We start from the raw sequence: 19,115 nt of genomic DNA on the forward strand, positions 1-19,115 counted from the left end.
TTGACCCGAGGACAACATGAGGGTTAAACACAGCGTTACGTGTTAATGCAGGTGTCTGTATCATGATATGATGCCATCTCAGAACTATAACTCAGGAAGGTCTCACACTGCCTTCCAGGCATTCCAACGCTGGGAATGTGTGCTCTGCACTTCCTGTTGATGATGCAAACTAAGTAAATTGCCTTATGCATATTTGGACAAAGGGTTAGGTTTTGTAGGTACCCTGGGTGCAGGGGTGTACTATCGAAGGATGTGGAAAATAGTCACTCTGCAGCATCAGTTGAATAGAAGCACAATGTCTTCCTCCAGGTGGCGCTAGAGGAAGATGTCAATAGGCTTCTTAAAAAAAATTTGCTTCCATACCTTTACAATCATCTAACACTGCTAACACTTCAGCTGCACACCATTTTTAAAATGTACTTTTTACCTTTTTAAGCTTATTCTGTCAATCTCCTGTTTAGAAACCAATGGCATATATTTGTATATACGTGGTTATGCATGAGAGCTTCAGCCCCAATTTATTCACCTCTCTTACTTTGAGGCATAATGTTGGTTTAGACATTTCAAACATGATTTGCTGTTTAATCGCTCCGACACGTCTGAGCCAAATCCAGCACAGCCGACCTGGCGTATGTTTTATAGCTTACTGATCCAGGTGTTTAGAAATCTGGCTTTCAAAAGTCACTCTGCGGCCCATCCAAATACTCTCCCTCACTCCTCCTGTGTGTTACAGATGGATCTCAGCTCTGATCACATATCTCACTCTTCCATTGTGCTAATGTATGCCAGTTACAGGTTGCTGTGCAGTTAAAGGAGAACACCTGCTATGTTAACAGTTGTGTATTGTTTATGGGGCAACTGGGAATCCTAAAAAAAAAAGGATATGGAACTGATTTCGGAAGTTATTGTTGTTAACATGAAGGACATTCAGATTGGGAAAGAACAAGTCTTTGTTCTGCAGTAAACACAAGGCATGTGCATTCAAGAAAAAAAGAAAAATATCAAGATGTTGACAGCTTTCACCCTCCGTTCTAAATTAATGACCTTCCACATTGACAAAGCCCAAACATGAGAAGACAACGCAGTCCGTTGATACGCAAAGTGATTTCTGAATGAACATAATACTGACCTCAACTCATCACACGGACCCACAACAGAGCTCTGAGACTTTCTAACAGTGTCTAGTCTGTTCTTTTGTCAACAGAAACCAAGCTAAACAAAACCGAGAACACACACAGAAAACAGATTTTCTTACCCAGTGCAGCTGGTTTTAATCACCGGGCAATCAAAGTAAAACAAACTATCAGATGAAACCGAGGCAGCGCTCCCAGTCCTACTGCCCTGCAGGGGAGCCGTCCTGAGCCTTCTGGAGTGAGCTTTCAGGCCAACCCCCACAATAAAAGAAGCTGTGGTAGAGACTGACCTCCTAGCTCCTAGACTGAGGACCTAGTGGGAATTTGATCTACAATCATTGTCACTTTGACTAAATTATGGTGGAGATCAATATGTCGTTCTCTTTTATGAAGACTCCCATCACTATTTATGCCCTGCTGACTGCTTTCACATCAGCTGTACTGGAGGAAGCAGCAGGAAGGGCTGGCTGAAGATTAAATGTAGTTAATTTGCACTTCCAACAGGCTTTCCCGTTTACCCCCATCATCATTATGAGTAATCATACCCTGAGATTTGGAAAAAAACTGACTTAAAGAGGGGAACTGTTTCCCCCATATCATTATAAAAATCCTACAGATGACTTGTTCTAGGACTTTAGGAGTTCCATTGTTCAGCAACTCATCTGCTGTTAACTGATCTGACTGGGTCCTATCTGTACTGAATTAAGTTTTTAAAGTGCTGCTTCACTCAAAACTGCATTTTGCTCATTGTTACCTTCCTTGGGGGGTTATCTTCCCTCCATGGTGGTTTTAGACCCTTCTGTAGGGGGGCTCATGCTGGACTTTGTCTGCCCTTATTTGATTGTTGAACAATAATCTCTGCGCCTTAGACATTCTTCTGAATGGGAACCCATTGGCTTTTTGACTAACTGTTGAAAGCAATTTAAAAATATGAATGAAGATATTAATGCATTTCAAAATTGCTCCTGTACAAAATTGGGATTAACATATTTTCAAATGATAGTGTCTAAATTTCTATGCAGCACATCTAAAAAAATCTTACAAAATATGTAAGGAATGTATTTCTAGTTGTTTACAGTCAATACCGTCAAAACACATTGTTTTACTGTGCAGTGAGAAATGCCTATCAACTTATCGTTTTAGCTATACTTCTTATGGCTGCGGGTAGTTTAATTATGAGAAAATGTCATATTTTTTAAGCTCTTTTCATGTTATGAATGCAAAAATCTTCTTTATGTACTTAGGCTGCCTACAATATTTACTAACATTCCATTATTGGAATATTATATTGTTGCCATAGCCTACATTTAAAAAGGCAGCTTATTTTAAGTGATTTTTTTTTAATATTAAAGGGCGGCTGACTCAATTCTATTGTATATAAATCATTCCCTTCAGTTATTATTAATATTGAAAGTCACTTTACTATGTGTTTATGTGTCTAAGGCAACCTGAGCCGAGTAGTGCCGGTGGCCGACACTAGAGGCTCGGTCTGCTCGTAGACCGTTATCCAGGCCATGGTTCTGGGGTTCCGCTGCCCGCTGCTTGTTTTGGTTAGCTCGGTGTTAGCCCATGCATTCTGCTGCCGCCGGTTGTAAGGATGAAGGCTCTCCCATAAGGCGGGGGAGCGGGACTGTGTTTTCTGGCTGAACACCGAGTGAAGTGCAGTGGCCATGGCCGGGGTTTTCGACATTGATTTGGATCAACCGGATGAGAATGTCTCTGACGAGGAACTTGAGGACGGGGTGAGTTAACGTTAACGTTGAGGCTAATACCGCCGCTGTTAGCCAGTTAGCGACCTAGCACCTAGCAACCCCGAGGCCTGCGTAGCTAACATCACTGGCCGGGGGTCGGTATCCGTTGTCTGTCCTGTCCGAGCTACTTAACGCCTTTCCCGTGGAACCAGGTCGTGTCCCATTAAACAGTCACTCCACTGTATTGAAATACATCTCCATTGCATTTTCTGAATTTAATATGATGGCCGAGCACAGTTAAGTTTGAACGCCGACACCGGCCGGTAAAGCACACTAGTGTTGACTATGGATAAGTTGATGTCCCGTTTACCGTATTGTGTTAGCTAGCCATGATAACGTGTCCTCCGCTGCGTTAACGTTAGGGAAGCCACAAACGCCACACTGTGACCAATGTGCCGTTGGAGGAAAAATGAAAAGCACCGCCAGGAAACAGTCACAACGAAAGCCAAATACAAAGGAAAGTTGCTACATTTTACTGGGCTGCTAGCTAGCTAACTCATATGTCCGACAATGGACTTATAAGTAAAGCGGTTTGCATCGGCATTCGTTTGTTGTATGGGGTGTACATTATAGTGTAGGTTAATTAGTGACATGAATGCAACATGTATGGTTTAGCAATATTAAATAAATGGGATATAAGTAAACTCGCAGTGAAATGGACTAGCTAGAGTTAAACGGACCAACAACAGGCTGAAATCCGACCGGTGCTAGCGGGACTGTAGCTAAAATCACACCGCGCCAACTTAAAGTGAAGTAAGGAGCATGGTCATAGGTTTATGACATATAAGTTACAGACATGAGCTTTTTTTATTAAGTTGGTAGTTAATGTTAAATAAAGTGTGTTTATTTAACCAGCCTGGTAATTAGTTACTTGCTTTATTACTTAAAACGAATTAACTTATTTTAGGGTAAAATGTTTGGCTGTGAACCAAAGTTATTAACACTCGTAGTAACGGTCCTTCGCATTCCTGTTTGGTCAAACTGAGATTTTCTATCCGGTGTCTCTTGTTTTCAGGTCCAGCTCGGTGAATACATGGACCAGTGCAGTGGATTTGAATTGTAAGTACAAGAAAAACTGTAATTCATTGGGTCCCTAAAGGGGCCACAATGTTTACTGTGACTATATGTAATGGGGGGGCATCTGCATGTTTATCCACTAATTTCTTAGAGTTTTTCTTTTCTCTGTCACTCATCCATATGGACCCAGTATTAGTTGAATAATCTTGGACAGGGTCTTTTAAGGCAGAAATAACCAAATTGGGAGTCACTGCATTATTGTGGATCTATATTTAGGCCCATACGTTTGTAACTCATGTTCTTAATGCTGCTGTTTGTCTTTGATATTGTAAACACTATGCTGAGTGACTGCTTCAAATGTGATTTTTTTTTTCCTTTTATTTTTTGTCTTACCAGTAACATGGATGACTGTGAGAAGTTTGAAATTTCAGAGAACAGCGTGAACAAGGGAACAGAGCAGATCAGGCCTGAATGCTTTGAGCTGCTCAAAGTTTTGGGAAAAGGTGGATATGGAAAGGTAAGGCATCTAATTATCTGTAATGAAAATGTTCAAAATGGGACTCCCTCCATTTTCCTTTATGCCGTAATATGACTTGACATTTGGATTTTGGAGGGTGGCAGCGTGTACTCTATATAACGCATTGAGTGCACAGCTGTAAAGCTGGGTGTTTAATTCTCAGTGGGCTCTGTGTGTGACCCTTGACATTTGATTCAGTGTTAATATAAATATTAGTCCTGAAAAATTAGTTTTTTAAAGTGTGGAAAATATCATTTGTTTTTTGGCTTGGGCCCAGAAGTCAAGTAAGTTTATGGGGGAGGACATCGCAATTATCTGGAAATTCCTGTGAGTGGGGATTTTTTTAACAAAGTTTCAGGAAATTGAGTTTTGCATGCTAGAAATCTCAGCTTTTGCTTTCACCAACCTTTTCTTTTTTCCTCTTTATTTAGAATCGCATATCAGCACTTAACACATTCTGCTTGGTTTGATAGAAACATACAGTGATTTGTCTTTTCAATCTTTTTTTTTTTAAATATACAAGTATAAACAGAACATGGAAAGTTTAAAAGTGGCAAAAAGAAGAAAAAAACATACTTAGAAGAGAATAAAATAAGAAATTACGAGCAGTTAAACAAAAGAGGGGCGTTTAGGAGCAATATACATTTTCCATTACATACATTTTGTAAATAATGTCACACCATTTCTCTATTGATGGACCATTTGGCTTAAGCCATTTCTTTGTAATTGCTTTTTTAGCAGCCACACTCAGAATACCAAACAAGTATTTTGTTTTACTAAGTACAGATGTTGTGAAAAAAACCAAAGAGAAGCTCGTCCCAATTAATTTTAATTCCAAATATCACTAATTCTAGATCTTATGCCAGTAAGCATTTACAAGTGGACCAGCCCAGAACAAGTGGTAGTGGTTTGCTTCCTGAGAACCTGAGAATATCTTCTCCAGCAACAGGAGGAACCTGAGTGACAGAAACAGATAATCATCTTATCATCATCTTCCAGCCAAGCACTCTCCGAGAGACTGAGCTCGATATCTTCCATTGAAAGTCACAATATTTGTCCAGAACCCCCCCCCCCCCCCCCCACCCCCCCCCCCCCCCCCCGTGATGCAACTGTTGGTTTGTCTTTACTTGTTCATTAATGTCAGGTGTTGCTCTTCGTCTTAACTCCTTGGAGTCCCTTAAATTATTTATTCCCTGAGTCCACTCTGTAGACACTATTAAACATTTTTAACAATTCAATTTCAAATAGTTTTTGGCTCTTTGGAATAGGAATATTAATGAGATGACAACCCTGAAGATATTTAAAGAAGTCACTATTATTTAAACCATGTAATCTCTTCAATGAGTCAAAACTGTTGACTGTCCTCTGACTAAAAAAGGCGCAGTATGAGGTTAACCCATCTTTTATAGCTAATATCTGGTTTATTTGGTATAAAGTTGGGGTCATGTGAGCATCTTCTCAAAATCTTTATTTCTTCCTGCAATCCGCTTTTACTTATGACAGCTAGCCAGGTTTTAAGACTTAAATGAACCCATTTATTATTTATTTCCATTAAGTTTTTAATCAGTCTTTTATTCCCTGTCCTCGCCTGAATTGTATATACCCTGATAATCTTTCTTCAGTTTCTTTCCATCTTGCCTGGTATTCAGAGTTGCACCAACAAAACAAAATCCTTAATGGGACTGAAATATAATAATATTTTAAGCATGGGAGTGCCAGTCCTTCTTTATCCTTTGATAATTGGAGAGTTTGAATTTTATCTTTGGCTTCTTCCCCCGCCAAATAAATCTTGATAGTAATTTGTCCCATTCAGTAAATTGTTTCATCATTTATTTCAACTGGAAGAGTCTGAACAGACAAAGTATTCTAGGCAAGATATTAATTTCACAGATTCAATTTGTGACTCAAAATCCTCCTGTATTTTCTGATTTAATTGGTTGGAATTTGAATAGTACAATTTTGCTGAATATTGAGGGATGTTTACCCCCAAATATCTCATATATTCCAGGTCCAAATTAAGTTGAAAAGTGGAGTTTATATTCTGACCGACTATAGTTAAAACTAAGTATTTGGGTCTTTTGAATATTCACTTTGTACCCCGAGAAAAGACATTAGTTTCAGTATTGAAGTCTCTGGGTGTGACAAATGGATTAAAATGTCATTCGCAAACAGGGAAACTTGATGTTCTCGTCCTAGCATTTTTATACCAGTAATACTATCATCTTGAGTAATCTCTTGTCTTAAAGCTCCAATGAATATTGGAAAAAGTAGAGGACTACTTGGACAGCCTAGTCAAATTTCTGCAGTACTCTATAGAATCTCTCAACTGAACCGATCGAAAGCCTTTTCTGCGTCAAGGCTCAGCAAGGCTATGTGTTCTGTAACATAAAGCGTTCTACGAACGTTGTCCTGGGTCTGCCTTTGTTGTGTAAAACCTGTCTGATCCAAACTTATTATCTGGGGAAGGATGTTTTTGAGTCTTTTTGTAAAGATCTTATATTCCTGGTCCAGTACACTTATGGTCCGATAGCTGCTACAGTCAAGCTCATCTTTACCCTCTGTCGGTACCAAAGAGATCACCGCTTCTTTCCAAGAAGGTGGAGTTATGTCAGTCTTGAGTACATGATTATATGTTACTTTCATGATAAGAATCAGGAGGTCTTTCATGTCCTTATACCACTCAGACGGGTACCCATCTGGACCAGCAGCTTTATTTGGTTTCAAGTTTGAAATAGCTTTTTTAATTTCTTCATCTGTAATTTCCCTATTTTGATCATCCTTCACTTTTGGTCATTTTATCATTTTATATTTATTAGAAAGCATCCATCCTTGTTTGATCTGTGCTAGGCTGAGAGTTTGGTTTTTGTAAAAGGTTTCAAATGATTGATGAATTTCTTCAGTTTAACAGTGTATAGAATTTGTTGATGGGTCATTTTTTGGAAAATTATGTTTTCTGCTTGTTTTTTTAGCCTGTAAGCCAGTATTTTAGTTGATTTCTCTCCTGCTTCATAATGTCTTTGTTTTAAGAAGATTAGCCTTTTCTCAATGTCATCTGAATATATTTCATTTAGTTCATTCTTTGTCCTATCTATTTCCATTTTTGTTCCCTGATTAAGTGTCTTTTAATGGACGTTTTCTAGTTGTTTTAATTCTGTTTGTAACCTATCATTCCTTTCCCTCCTTTGTTTTTTAAAATTTAAATTAAAAGAACAGCTTTACAGGCATCCCAGAGGATCGGTGGGGTTACTTCCCCATTATCATCCAGATAGTTTTTAATTTCCTCCATGATTTGCTGCCCACTGTGATTTAAAATCCCTGTGTACCTCCAAACAGTATTCTTTTTCTCAGAGCCTAGTATTAAGTTCAGTATTACTGGTGGATGCTCCAACAGCACACTAGCCAGATCTCTTTGGAACATAAAAAGTAGTCGAGCCTTGAATAACCGGAGTGCGGGTGGGAGAAAAAGGTGTAATCCCTTCTGGTCGGGTTCAGTTCTCTCCATATGTCTAACAGTTCAGATCCTCTAGCATTCATTTCTCTCCTGGGATGCAAGGCTTTGAAGAGCCCAGAGCAGGTTGGAGTCAACATTAAAGTCGCCTCCAGACATAAGGATACCTTGGGCTTTAGAAATTACTAATCCAAAGATTTGGTTATAAAATTCCCAATCTGATTTTGAGGGGGCATAAACATTTAAAAAGGTAAATAAAACGCCCTGTAGGTGTCCCCGGACCAGTACAAATCTTCCATCAGTATCTTTTTTTCATATAAGCACTTAAAGTTTAATTTGCTAGAAATTAAAGTTGCTACTCCTCTCTTCGGCCTGCCCACAGGAAGATGAATACTGTTTCAATTTCCAGCTCTTGAGTGGTTCATGCTTTGATTGTAGGTGCGTCTCTTGTAAGAGAGCAGCTTCCACTCCCTCCCTCTTCAGTTTTGTCAAAACCTTGCTCCTCTTAATTGGGTTTCCCAGGCCATTGACATTACATGTAATAACTTTAACTGACTTGGTACTTAGCATCATATGTCTTGGAGTATGTTATAAGCACTCAGACGCTGAAGAATAGCTTCCCTTTTACACTCTTGGAGCTACTAAGAACAGTAGCACTAACGCAAACAAGCAATACCTTAACAAAACAATAAAAGGGGGGGAGCTCCAGACCCTTCCATTTTGGCGACATTATCTTCCGCTCCTTCTTTTCTCCCATGTAGCCCGATGTTATCACGTCTTCAATGTCCTTCCAATTTAGTCAGTTCAGCTTCCGTCTGCTTCTGTAGTTTCACCAGCTGCACCAGCACATCCTCCGCTGACTGGAGCCGTGTCTCGGCCGTAGTGATCCGCTCCTCGTTTTTTTTTCTTTAATTGCTGAGTGGAGTCCCTCCTGAATTCGCCGTGGCTTAGCTCCGAGTCGGTGTTACGTGCTCGTCTTCCTCCATATTGCTGATAGCTTGTGATTGCTTACCATCCTCTTCTTTGTCAAGGTTATTACTTTTAGCGTGTATCTTCTTGTCTTTTTTGGACATTATTTTAGGCATTGTTTACCCGTACTGTCAAACTTTGCTTTAGTTCCTCTCTACTAAAAATTTAGTTAAATTGGGTAACTTTTAATTATTATCGAGACCTGACGCTCTATGCTGCCGTCACGTAGACCGCCAGACCGGAAGTCTCTCAACAACCTTTTCAATCCCCAGAGATGTATTTCAGTGTCTTTTGCACCTTTTTTAAATGTAAGATCTGGCATCCCAGAACCATCTCCACTATTATCCATATCTATATAATGCAGAACTGTAATCCCCTGCACCCCCTGTATATAATTGTAAAACCAATGAGATGAGGAAATCTGTCTTGTTATGGTTATATTTTGGTGTCAACATTTTTATTTTGGTATTATCAACCCATAGAACTCTGGGAAGTTTCTGATGTTCTCATTTCTAAACCTGACAATGAAAGTGGACAACAGTTATTTTGGAAACACTTTTCACTTAGCAAGCAGACACATGACTTATTCTTTCTTGAAGTGGTTTTGTGTATGATGACTAAGAAGTCCTTTTCTACAGTTTGAGAATTTCTCAGCATTACAAAAGTTACTACACGTTGTCATTTGTTTTGAGATTCTTGTGTAGATACAGTATATGTTTCGGCACAGATTCCAAGTTCCTTGGCCTTTAAACTCGGAGCAAATAGTCTTTCAAGAATAATGTGGGAAACTGATGCTGAAAACAGACTTTGGCTCATTTAAAATCAGAACAGTCCCTGGTCTCACTTTAGTCATTTTTACACATGAATACCTTGGTTAATTCCTTGCTTAGTTGAATGCGTACACATCATGCTCAATAGCAGCTTATGAACTTAATGTCAGTGCTAAAACTAAATGCATTTTTGTTTGCCCCAAAACCTTTCTCTGAATTTCCCCAGCATGACCTTGTGCATTTTCTCAAGCCATAGTTGAAACGTAGAAGAAAACATCTGGTCTACACAGTCAAAGGAATAGTCACACTTGGGTATCTGCAGGTCTTCAAAAGCATTGAATTCAGTTTCCTACAAAAGCCTCTTAAATATTTTCTCTTGCCAGCCGTAGGCATTAATGGTAGTAAATGTAAAGTGCTTTTTTATCCTGGGCATGCTGTGTTGTTGGGTGATGATGATGATGATGATGATTATGATGATGTACAATTTTAGGTGTTTCAAGTTCGGAAGGTATCAGGTGCCACCTCCGGGAAGATATTTGCAATGAAAGTTTTGAAGAAGGTGAGTGAATCTGCCTGTCTGATTTGGCTTAAGATTTTAATATTCAGTGAGAAATATCTCATTGATTAGAGATTAAGTTCTTCAATTACCCAGTAAAGGTGGGTCTAGCTCCCCCTAGTGTACATACAGAGAAGTGTAGTGTGAGAGGACTAGTATCTGCATTATCTAATCCATATGTAAGAAAACACAACTAACCTATATGTATAGGGGATTAGCACATTAATACTCAGTTAACTCCCAGGCTCAATGCAGCTTAACCGTATAGTGTTTCACAAGTACTTTTCTGGTGACATGCTGGTGCATTCAGCTATGAAGCCAGAAGTTAAGGGCAGACCACCAAAAATAATAGCTGCACGCTTTCCCCCATGAAACCTCAGATCTGCTGCTTCTGTTCAGCTTGGCCTCCCCAATGCAGCTGACACAGAGCTGGTGCCAGACTTTGGTTAAAAATCCAGCTCTATTCCCCGAAGCTTGAGGTTTCGGTTAACAACTTGACTGTAGCTACCAAACCGGTGTTGTGATTCTTGCACTGCCTCTGCAGCTCATGTTAAAGCTTTGACACTGGCTAATGTCAAAGCTAATGGGCTTAAAGTTATTGGCTGAGTAGTTTCACACCCTGAGTCTGTGTGCTTTTTTTTTTGTCCCTCTCCAGGCCATGATTGTGCGTAATGCAAAGGACACGGCGCACACTAAAGCCGAGAGGAGCATTCTGGAGGAGGTAAAGCATCCTTTCATCGTGGATCTCATCTATGCCTTTCAGACGGGGGGGAAGTTGTACCTTATCTTGGAGTATCTGAGCGGTGAGCATAACACTCTTAATTGTCGTAAATGTTTTTGATCATTTAATGAGCTTGAGACTCAGTGTGTGCACTGGACACTGGGTGGTAGGGCTGCACAATTAATTACTAATTAACTAACTAATTAATCACGATCATGACTTCCCACGATCAAATTTGCGTGATCGAGCGATATTTTAAATGCGTAATTCCGTTCATAGAACGCTCCGTTTTTTTTTTTTTTTTACAAAGCCAATCTACCGCTCCATAAACCACTGTCTGCTCATGAGCCAGTCCGAGCCGTTCCCTGCACCGTGTAGCTTAGTTTCTAGATGGTCAGACAGTCACAGAGGACAGAGTAACGGCAGGAAAACTCAACCGATAGCAGTCGCTTATACGTCGGTCTCAAGGTTTACCAGTTTACCAGTAAACACAACACTGTGTCCTGTCTGTGTTATTTTTCAGACAACCGCAGTGACCAATTCTAGTTGTGTCTGTTACTCACAGGCCTGGGTGCTAGTTAGTGTCTGTTAGCTCACAGGGCTCTAGGGTGCTAGTTATGTCTGTTAGCTCACAGGGCTCTAGGTGCTAGTTTGTGCTGTTAGCTCACAGGGCTCTAGGGTGCTAGTTATGTCTGTTAGCTCACAGGGCTCTAGGTGCTAGTTATGTCTGTTAGCTCACAGGCTCTAGGGTGCTAGTTACTGTCTGTTAGCTCACAGGGCTCTAGGGTGCTAGTTACTGTCTGTTAGCTCACAGGGCTCTAGGGTGCTAGTTACTGTCTGTTAGCTCACAGGGCTCTAGGGTGCTAGTTACTGTCTGTTAGCTCACAGGGCTCTAGGGTGCTAGTTACTGTCTGTTAGCTCACAAGGCTCTAGGGTGCTAGTTAGTGTCTGTTAGCTCACAGGGCTCTAGGGTGCTAGTTACTGTCTGTTAGCTCACAGGGCTCTAGGGTGCTAGTTAGTGTCTGTTAGCTCACAGGGCTCTAGGGTGCTAGTTACTGTCTGTTAGCTCACAGGGCTCTAGGGTGCGACTAACATTTTTTTCTCTAAGTTGCACCGGTGCACCTTACGTCCTTGCATCCGCTGCCTATCCACAAACGAAGCAATGTGGTTAGTTGTAATTTTGCGTTACATGACATGTTTCTTCTGTAAAGCCGTGCCTGTGTTTGGATCTCTCCTCTTACCCTCCACGCAGCCCCACCCCATTCACTCACATATGGCCCCCCTCCAACATGGAGAGACACCGCGGCGATGGCGTCGATCCACACTTCTGACATTTGTCCACAGTTTTAATTGCTCTTAACACAGCTGTATATTGTTAAATATAAGGGGGAAAACCTGTATTTGTACCAGTGTTTCTGCTGGTAGCTCTACTGTCGCGGCGGCCGCGGTAAAAAACCCAGAAGAAGTTATTGAATGCAACTAACTTCAGTTGGTAGAGTAACAGCGTGTGACCTGGAGCATGCTAGACCTGGGCCAGAGATGTGACCCATGGTCAAAATATCATAGTTCATAAAAATGCAGCGCAGAGATAATACAGACGTTTCACGTGTGTAACTCTGCTGACCCGCCTTTTGACCTGTGCTGGACCCGTTCATAATGAGTCAGCCGTCTCTCTGTGAGTAGCATACGCTTCAGTTCAGGGACGTTTTAGTTGTTACACCAGTTGCTACTGTAGCTAACGTTAACGGTACCTGCTGTGTAACGTGTTATTAGTGTTTCTAGCGTGACATGCAGCCATGTTTCTGGTCCTCTAACGTCTGGTTTGGAGCATCAGAGAGCAGCCCAGACATTTAAGTTGCACCGTAATGACGTACAGAAATCCCCGTTGATATTTCATCTGGTAGATAACGGGCATACAACTTCAACACAAGAGGAATGTAGCAAAATAGGGATGTGAAAGCAGTTATAAAAAGCCTATGTGACAATAAAATGTGTTTTGGTTAAAATCAACAGATAATTGTGATAATTAATCATGATCTCAATATTGATCAAAATCATGATTATTATTTTGGCCATAATTCTTGCAGCCCTACTGGGTGGGCGTTTTTCTTTCAAGAAAGTGAAAATGTCATTCTCCATTTCCACTTTGTATCAGTTTGACTGACTTTGTATGTTGTGAATGCAGGAGGGGAGCTGTTTATGCAACTGGAAAGAGAGGGCATCTTCATGGAAGACACAGCATGGTGAGTTAGTTGGTCTGTCACCTGTCACCTCCACCATCTGGCCAGGGATAACAGTAGGATTTAGCTTTCCTTGGACTAATTACTGGTGATCAAAGGGAGTTTATCCCCATTAATATAAAATAAAGATTTGAGTTTTTTGAAGCTATCCTGTTTCAGGATGTTATGCTTAAACATGTCAAATCTTTTCATCCTCTTTTTCACTCACTTCCTATGTTTGTACACATAATTTAAAGGCCACCCCCATTATTTACAATATGAAACTATTTCCAAATAGCAACAGAATGGGCATCTTAACAAACACCCAGTGTTTTGCCTGTTGTCTCATAGAGGTCTTTTCTTGCTGACTCATGATGTACAACAGGGTCAGGAATGCTGGATTATGTCTCAATACCAGTGGGATTTGTTGTCTCTGGCAGACTAATGCTAGCAATTAAAAACAAATCAAAAATCTCTACAAATTTTAAGGGGGAAGCATTTAGTTTTGTAAAAACAGGCAGATGTGTGACACTGTGTCTAAGGCGGTGTGCGGTGACTTGGAACAGGGACAAAACACTTGCATTACCTGCTGTTGTGTTTTTATAAATACAGCCTGTAGATGAAAACGGTGATTACATGAACCAAGCTGCTGAACAAATGACGGTGTGCAATTCTCGGAGGATAACCTTAATGAAGAAGCATGTAGAAAATATATAAATATACAGATTCAGTGATTGGTAAAAAACAGATTCACATGTCAATGAATTTGGGACCTGGGTCTTGCTTTTTTTTTTTCTGTTGACAGTTTTTACCTGGCAGAGATCTCGATGGCGCTGGGTCACCTGCACCAGAAAGGCATCATCTATAGAGACCTGAAGCCTGAGAACATCATGCTCAACAACAACGGTATACAGACATCAAGGGTCATTCACAACAAAAAGCTGATTAGAAAACACTAAGATACATGTCCTTTTCACATTACCTTAAGTTCCCAGACTAAAGTCTTTCTCTGGGTAATCTGATACTTATCTATCTTGAGTTATGTTTCTCTCTCATATTTTGTCTTTGGTTCGGTTTCCTTTTAGGACACGTGAAGTTGACCGACTTTGGTCTTTGTAAAGAGTCCATCCATGACGGAACGGTCACCCACACCTTCTGTGGCACTATCGAATACATGTATGTCACACAATCATCATGCAGATTTTGTAGATCCATTCTTTTAGATATATCACGCACATTCAGTCCCATTTCCTACTTTGTAGTGTATCTGCTGTATCACCTTGGACATTTCCTCGTCCTCCCTCAGGGCTCCAGAGATCCTGATGAGGAGTGGACATAACCGAGCAGTGGACTGGTGGAGTTTGGGAGCTCTCATGTATGACATGCTGACTGGAGCAGTAAGTGCACACTAGTTGTAGCATTGCTAAAAAGGTAAATTCAAGTAGGAGGCATCTGTACTATTGGTAACTGTTGCGTCCTGCTTTTATAGCCTCCATTCACTGGTGAAAACCGAAAGAAGACAATTGACAAAATCTTGAAATGCAAACTCAGCCTTCCACCTTACCTCACACAAGAAGCCAGGGACCTTCTGAAAAAGGTGAGCTGTAAAAACCTTCCTTCTGCCTCATGTGTGTGGATTTGTTGTCTCTGCTGAAACCTTTGGAGTGGTATGAAAAATAACTCTCCAAACCCGCTCTTTCAGCTGCTTAAACGGAATGCCTCGTTGCGACTCGGGGCTGGACCAGAAGATGCCGCTGATGTCCAGGTAAATATATCTGTTGAAAGTAGAGTCACAAGTGTATGCATACATCTGTGATTTAATACAATAACTCAGAAAATGTGAATGCTTCTTGGAAAACCCTGTAGTAATGACAAAATATAAAAACCCTGCTGCTGTCTGTTGTTTCCAAGGCCCACCCATTCTTCCGGCATACAAACTGGGATGACCTCTTCGCTCGCAGAGTAGAGCCTCCATTTAAACCATATCTGGTGAGTTTGTCTTTTAATGCAGCGGGGTCCTCTGTGAGCCGTCTTGTGTCCCTGCAGGATGATTATCTGACCTGCTTCTTTTGGCAGCAATCGGCTGATGACGTGAGCCAGTTTGACTCCAAGTTCACCAGCCAGACTCCAGTGGACAGCCCCGACGACTCCACGCTCAGCGAGAGCGCCAACCAAGTCTTCCTGGTGGGTAACTAGTGCCGTACCTCCCAGAACACAGTGGACCTTTCTGCTTCTCTGTCTGTCTCTGGAGGACAGAGATTCCAGAAGTTGTCATAACTTGATCAGGAATAATCCATGATAAAAACCTACAAAAGTAATGCATGACTCAAAGGTCCATAATAGATTATTTTGTTTATGTGTCAACTTACTGAAGGTTAAAATAAAATAATTGTTTATTGCTTTTGGACCAGTACTGATTTTTTTTGTATATCATAAAGTAAGAAAGTTGATCAGATGTCAATATCAGTTATCAAAAAAGATAATCCATAGCCTGGAGCCAGTATAAAGTATTATTTAAGACTTCATTTACAAATAGGCTTGTGTACAGACCTCATTTGGAGTCCTTTTAATATTGAAATAAACTAAAGTTCTAGTGCAACACGGATAGTCCTGAAGATGACTTTGCCAAATTTTGGATTGGGCATGGTAAGGAAAGACAGCATTTTAATAGAAAACTGTGTCATTGACGCTAGTCCTTTACTGTTTCTGTGTTGCCTGCAAACAAACATACAAACATAGGCCAGCTCTGGACATAATGGTTTTTATTTCCCTTTCAACAAGTGGGTCTTACGAGAATCGGTTAATGCATCCCATCTGGTGTAGTCCTGCTGGTTTTCCTGGAAGCTAACTCCCTGTTCCACCACATTGCATGATATGGTTTACTCAGCATTTCATTGCTCATCATCAGCTGTGGGTTGTTTTTGGAAAGATGGTCTTTGAAGAGGTGGACTCAGATCTCTGTTTTTTTGTCCCTTCACCCCCCTCCCCAGGGTTTCACATATGTAGCTCCATCTGTGCTTGAAAACGTCAAAGAGAAGTTCTCTTTCGAGCCAAAGGTGCGCTCACCACGGAAGTTCCCAGGAAGCCCAAGAACACCTGTGAGGTAACAGCAAGCTGTTTTTCTCTCTGCTCCCATTGAATTATTGTTATTTATTTTACAGTTTACGGTTACTCATTTGCTGCCGGCTGGACCTCAATAAAGCCATCATTAGAAGTATAAAAAGGCAATTTGAGGTCAAAGGTGAACGTTGGCTTGTCATTCAGATAAAGTAAATTGTTAAACTTTTGTCTGAATGTCTGCTAACTATTTAAACAATGGTATCAGATGAAATCATTCCTCCATCATGTGCAGTTGTTTGGTTCCGGTTCTGACTGCAACATTTAAATATTACGAATTCAACAAATATTAAGATAACATTTTGGGGTGCATGTTTTGCTGTCCCTATTTTTTATGTTAAGGCCAAGAACTGGTTGCTAATGTTACCTAGCAACTGTTACTTTGGAGAGAGAGGTCTACTCAATAGGCTATTTGTATACTGTGGTCCATCAGAGACAATAGCTTCTCACATCTTACTCCCCCACAGTCCGTTAAAGTTTGTCGGAGGGGAATGCTGGCCGAGGGGACCCCCGCTGACCAGCAGCACTGTGGAGCAACCCATGGAGGTGTCCACGGTAGAGCAGATGGACACAAGCAGCAGCAGCGCCTCTGAGGCCTCTGCACCACTTCCCATCAGGCACCCTTCGGGCATCAATGCAGGGTCCTACAAAAAGCAGACCTACCCCATGAACTGCAAGCGGCCCGCTCATCTACGAATGAACCTATGACGCTCGGCTCACCTCCAAACATTAGGACTCTTCCAGTTCCTCGTCCTTTCCCCTTTTGTTTCCTTTCAAAGAGACTTGTAGATTTTATTTAATTTTTTTATTGACTGACACTGTCTGTGCAGATCACCAGCTCTTCCAGCAGCGCCTTCCCATCCCTCCTGACTCAACGCGGACTCCTCAGCTTCATGCAAATAATCAGCAGTAGAAGATATAGTGAGTCGGAGGAGTTGTGTGAGAGACGCGACTTGCTTGTTGGCTGGCTACTGCCTGCTGACGAATGGGCTGAGCGGTTTCATTATCATATGACTTACTGGTGCTCTTTTATGCTCAAATCTGGACATTAGTTTTTAATGTTAATGACTAGTTGCCTCCGTCGCCGTGAGAGAATTTGGTTACAAAGGGCATTCGTTTCAAAATGCCCGGCTTTGTTTTTGTAGAACTTGCAGGTTGCACTGTCAGGTAGAATTATTGAACAATTCCACGATGAACACAGTATTGTTTTTATGTTTGAGAAAATATTGCCTTTGCCACTGTAGCGTGTGGTTAGGAGTAGGTGAGGCACGACCTACGGAAAAGCAGCTATAAAAAGATAGAAGTGAAATCTCAGTTTAAAGCATCACTTCCACCACAATCAATACCAAATGCTGGCACTGCTTTACTCGGGTGACTGGAATGTTTTCTGCGTGGGGGCCTGTCCAGCGCCATTGTTCACTTTCTTTGTGTTGAATGTAAACAGACTCTAAATGCCTTTTTGTGTAAATCTCCTGCGCTTGGCTCCAATGACCCCTGCAGCAGTATTCTTTAACTCATCTATTCATGCAGTCTCATTGCCACTATCATGGTTGGAAGACTAACAGACATATACACTGAGCTAAATTGACATCACTGCCCTTTTTTGCTTCAGGCAGTGTTCCTGTCTCATGTGTTTGGGTGCTTTGTGTATGCTCTTTGTGCATTTACAGTAACAGGGTCTCAGTGGTAGGGGGATTAGTCTTGCATTGCCAGACCTTCCTCCACAGCGCTGCGGGGAAGGGTCTGGCAGCATTCTGGGACGGGAGAAAAACCTGCTCTTGTTTATCGGCATTTCTTCTAACCAATCACAATCTGCATGGGCGGTGCTAAACCCCGGACGGAGCCACAGTGCCGCTCCACAATAGCATCAGGAAGGAAGTTGTTTTGATGGAACATGTGTACGTTCAGAAGTAGCTTTAGTTGTCAACTGAAAACTCTGATTGGACAGATAGTCTAGTTTAGAACGGCAACGCAAAGAAAGCGGAAGGTGAAGGACACTTGGCCGAATTTCCGGCGGCACCGGAGCAAACCCGGAAGTGGAGCGCCGTGGACATAGACCATATGGGGGATAAACCTAGACTTAAATGAGTGGACCATCTCCCAATTGCTGTTTGAGACGTATGGCCTGTTTGTGTGGCGTGTAGCTGCTATATGAGCCTCTGGAGTCAAGCCATTTGAAACCTCTCGCCCTAAAACTGAGCCCGCTGTCGGATGCAGAGTCCCATGAGGATAACTGAATATCAGCTTCAGTTTGAATGGCTCCCTGATGTTTCTTGCTATTCTAAAGCTTAGTGTTTAATGAATTGACCAAAAGCACTGTTTCAATGAACCAAATGAGTTTTGCTGGTAAACACACCCCGGACAACCATGTTTCTGTAAGAAGGGCAAGGTTCAAAGGTCAGACGTGTGTTCACAACGTCATATTTAATGAAACTGACTTTGTTTTCCACATTGATGCTCAAAGAGGTAGTTTAATGTGTTTCTTTTAGTTACTTTGCACATTTGTAACTAAGTGAAGCTAGCTTGGATCGCTGCTCTAGTATGGCTGTCTCCCCGATGTGAGATGGGAGTTGTGTGTGCGTCACTTTGAGACGAGCAGCAACGAGAGACTTCTGTAATGTCAACCCAGTAAAAATAGACCTACTTAACCAAGTTGGTTCACTGCTGGTTAGCATCAAACACAACAAAGGCTGTCCGTTGAACGGTGTTTGGAGCTAACGTTAGCAATCAATCAATCATAGATAGCTAAAATGTTTCTGAAATGATTTCCATCTTCTGTTATTGTTTGTAATGAGAAGTTAATTTCATGGATTTCACTAATTTCGGAACGACGCGTTATGCGTTAAACCGTTAAAATCTGAGCATGCTCGACTCACTTCGGGGGGGGGGGGGGGGGG

At 41.3% G+C, this 19,115-nt stretch overlaps 1 protein-coding gene across 2 annotated transcripts; it reads left to right on the forward strand.

Moving 5' to 3' along the window:
• The first annotated feature begins 2,606 nt into the window (after nt 1-2,606).
• On the forward strand, nt 2,607-17,521 carry rps6kb1a (ribosomal protein S6 kinase b, polypeptide 1a). Of its 2 annotated transcripts, none has more exons than XM_032534217.1 (15): nt 2,607-2,875; nt 3,900-3,943; nt 4,298-4,418; nt 10,096-10,164; nt 10,817-10,964; nt 13,068-13,125; nt 13,907-14,007; nt 14,187-14,277; nt 14,408-14,498; nt 14,591-14,698; nt 14,804-14,866; nt 15,013-15,090; nt 15,178-15,285; nt 16,092-16,204; nt 16,686-17,521. In XM_032534217.1, the coding sequence occupies exons 1-15, from the start codon at nt 2,804-2,806 to the stop codon at nt 16,924-16,926; spliced, it is 1,506 nt and encodes a 501-aa protein (XP_032390108.1). In that variant the 5' UTR covers nt 2,607-2,803; the 3' UTR covers nt 16,927-17,521. The 2 variants fall into 2 exon arrangements, with proteins under 2 accessions (XP_032390108.1, XP_032390109.1); XM_032534218.1 differs by having other exon boundaries at nt 2,661-2,875; nt 4,333-4,418.
• Nucleotides 17,522-19,115: the final 1,594 nt, after the last annotated feature.

Source organism: Etheostoma spectabile, chromosome 13 (genome assembly GCF_008692095.1).
Source record: "Etheostoma spectabile isolate EspeVRDwgs_2016 chromosome 13, UIUC_Espe_1.0, whole genome shotgun sequence".
In the NCBI taxonomy this organism is placed as follows: domain Eukaryota; kingdom Metazoa; phylum Chordata; class Actinopteri; order Perciformes; family Percidae; genus Etheostoma; species Etheostoma spectabile.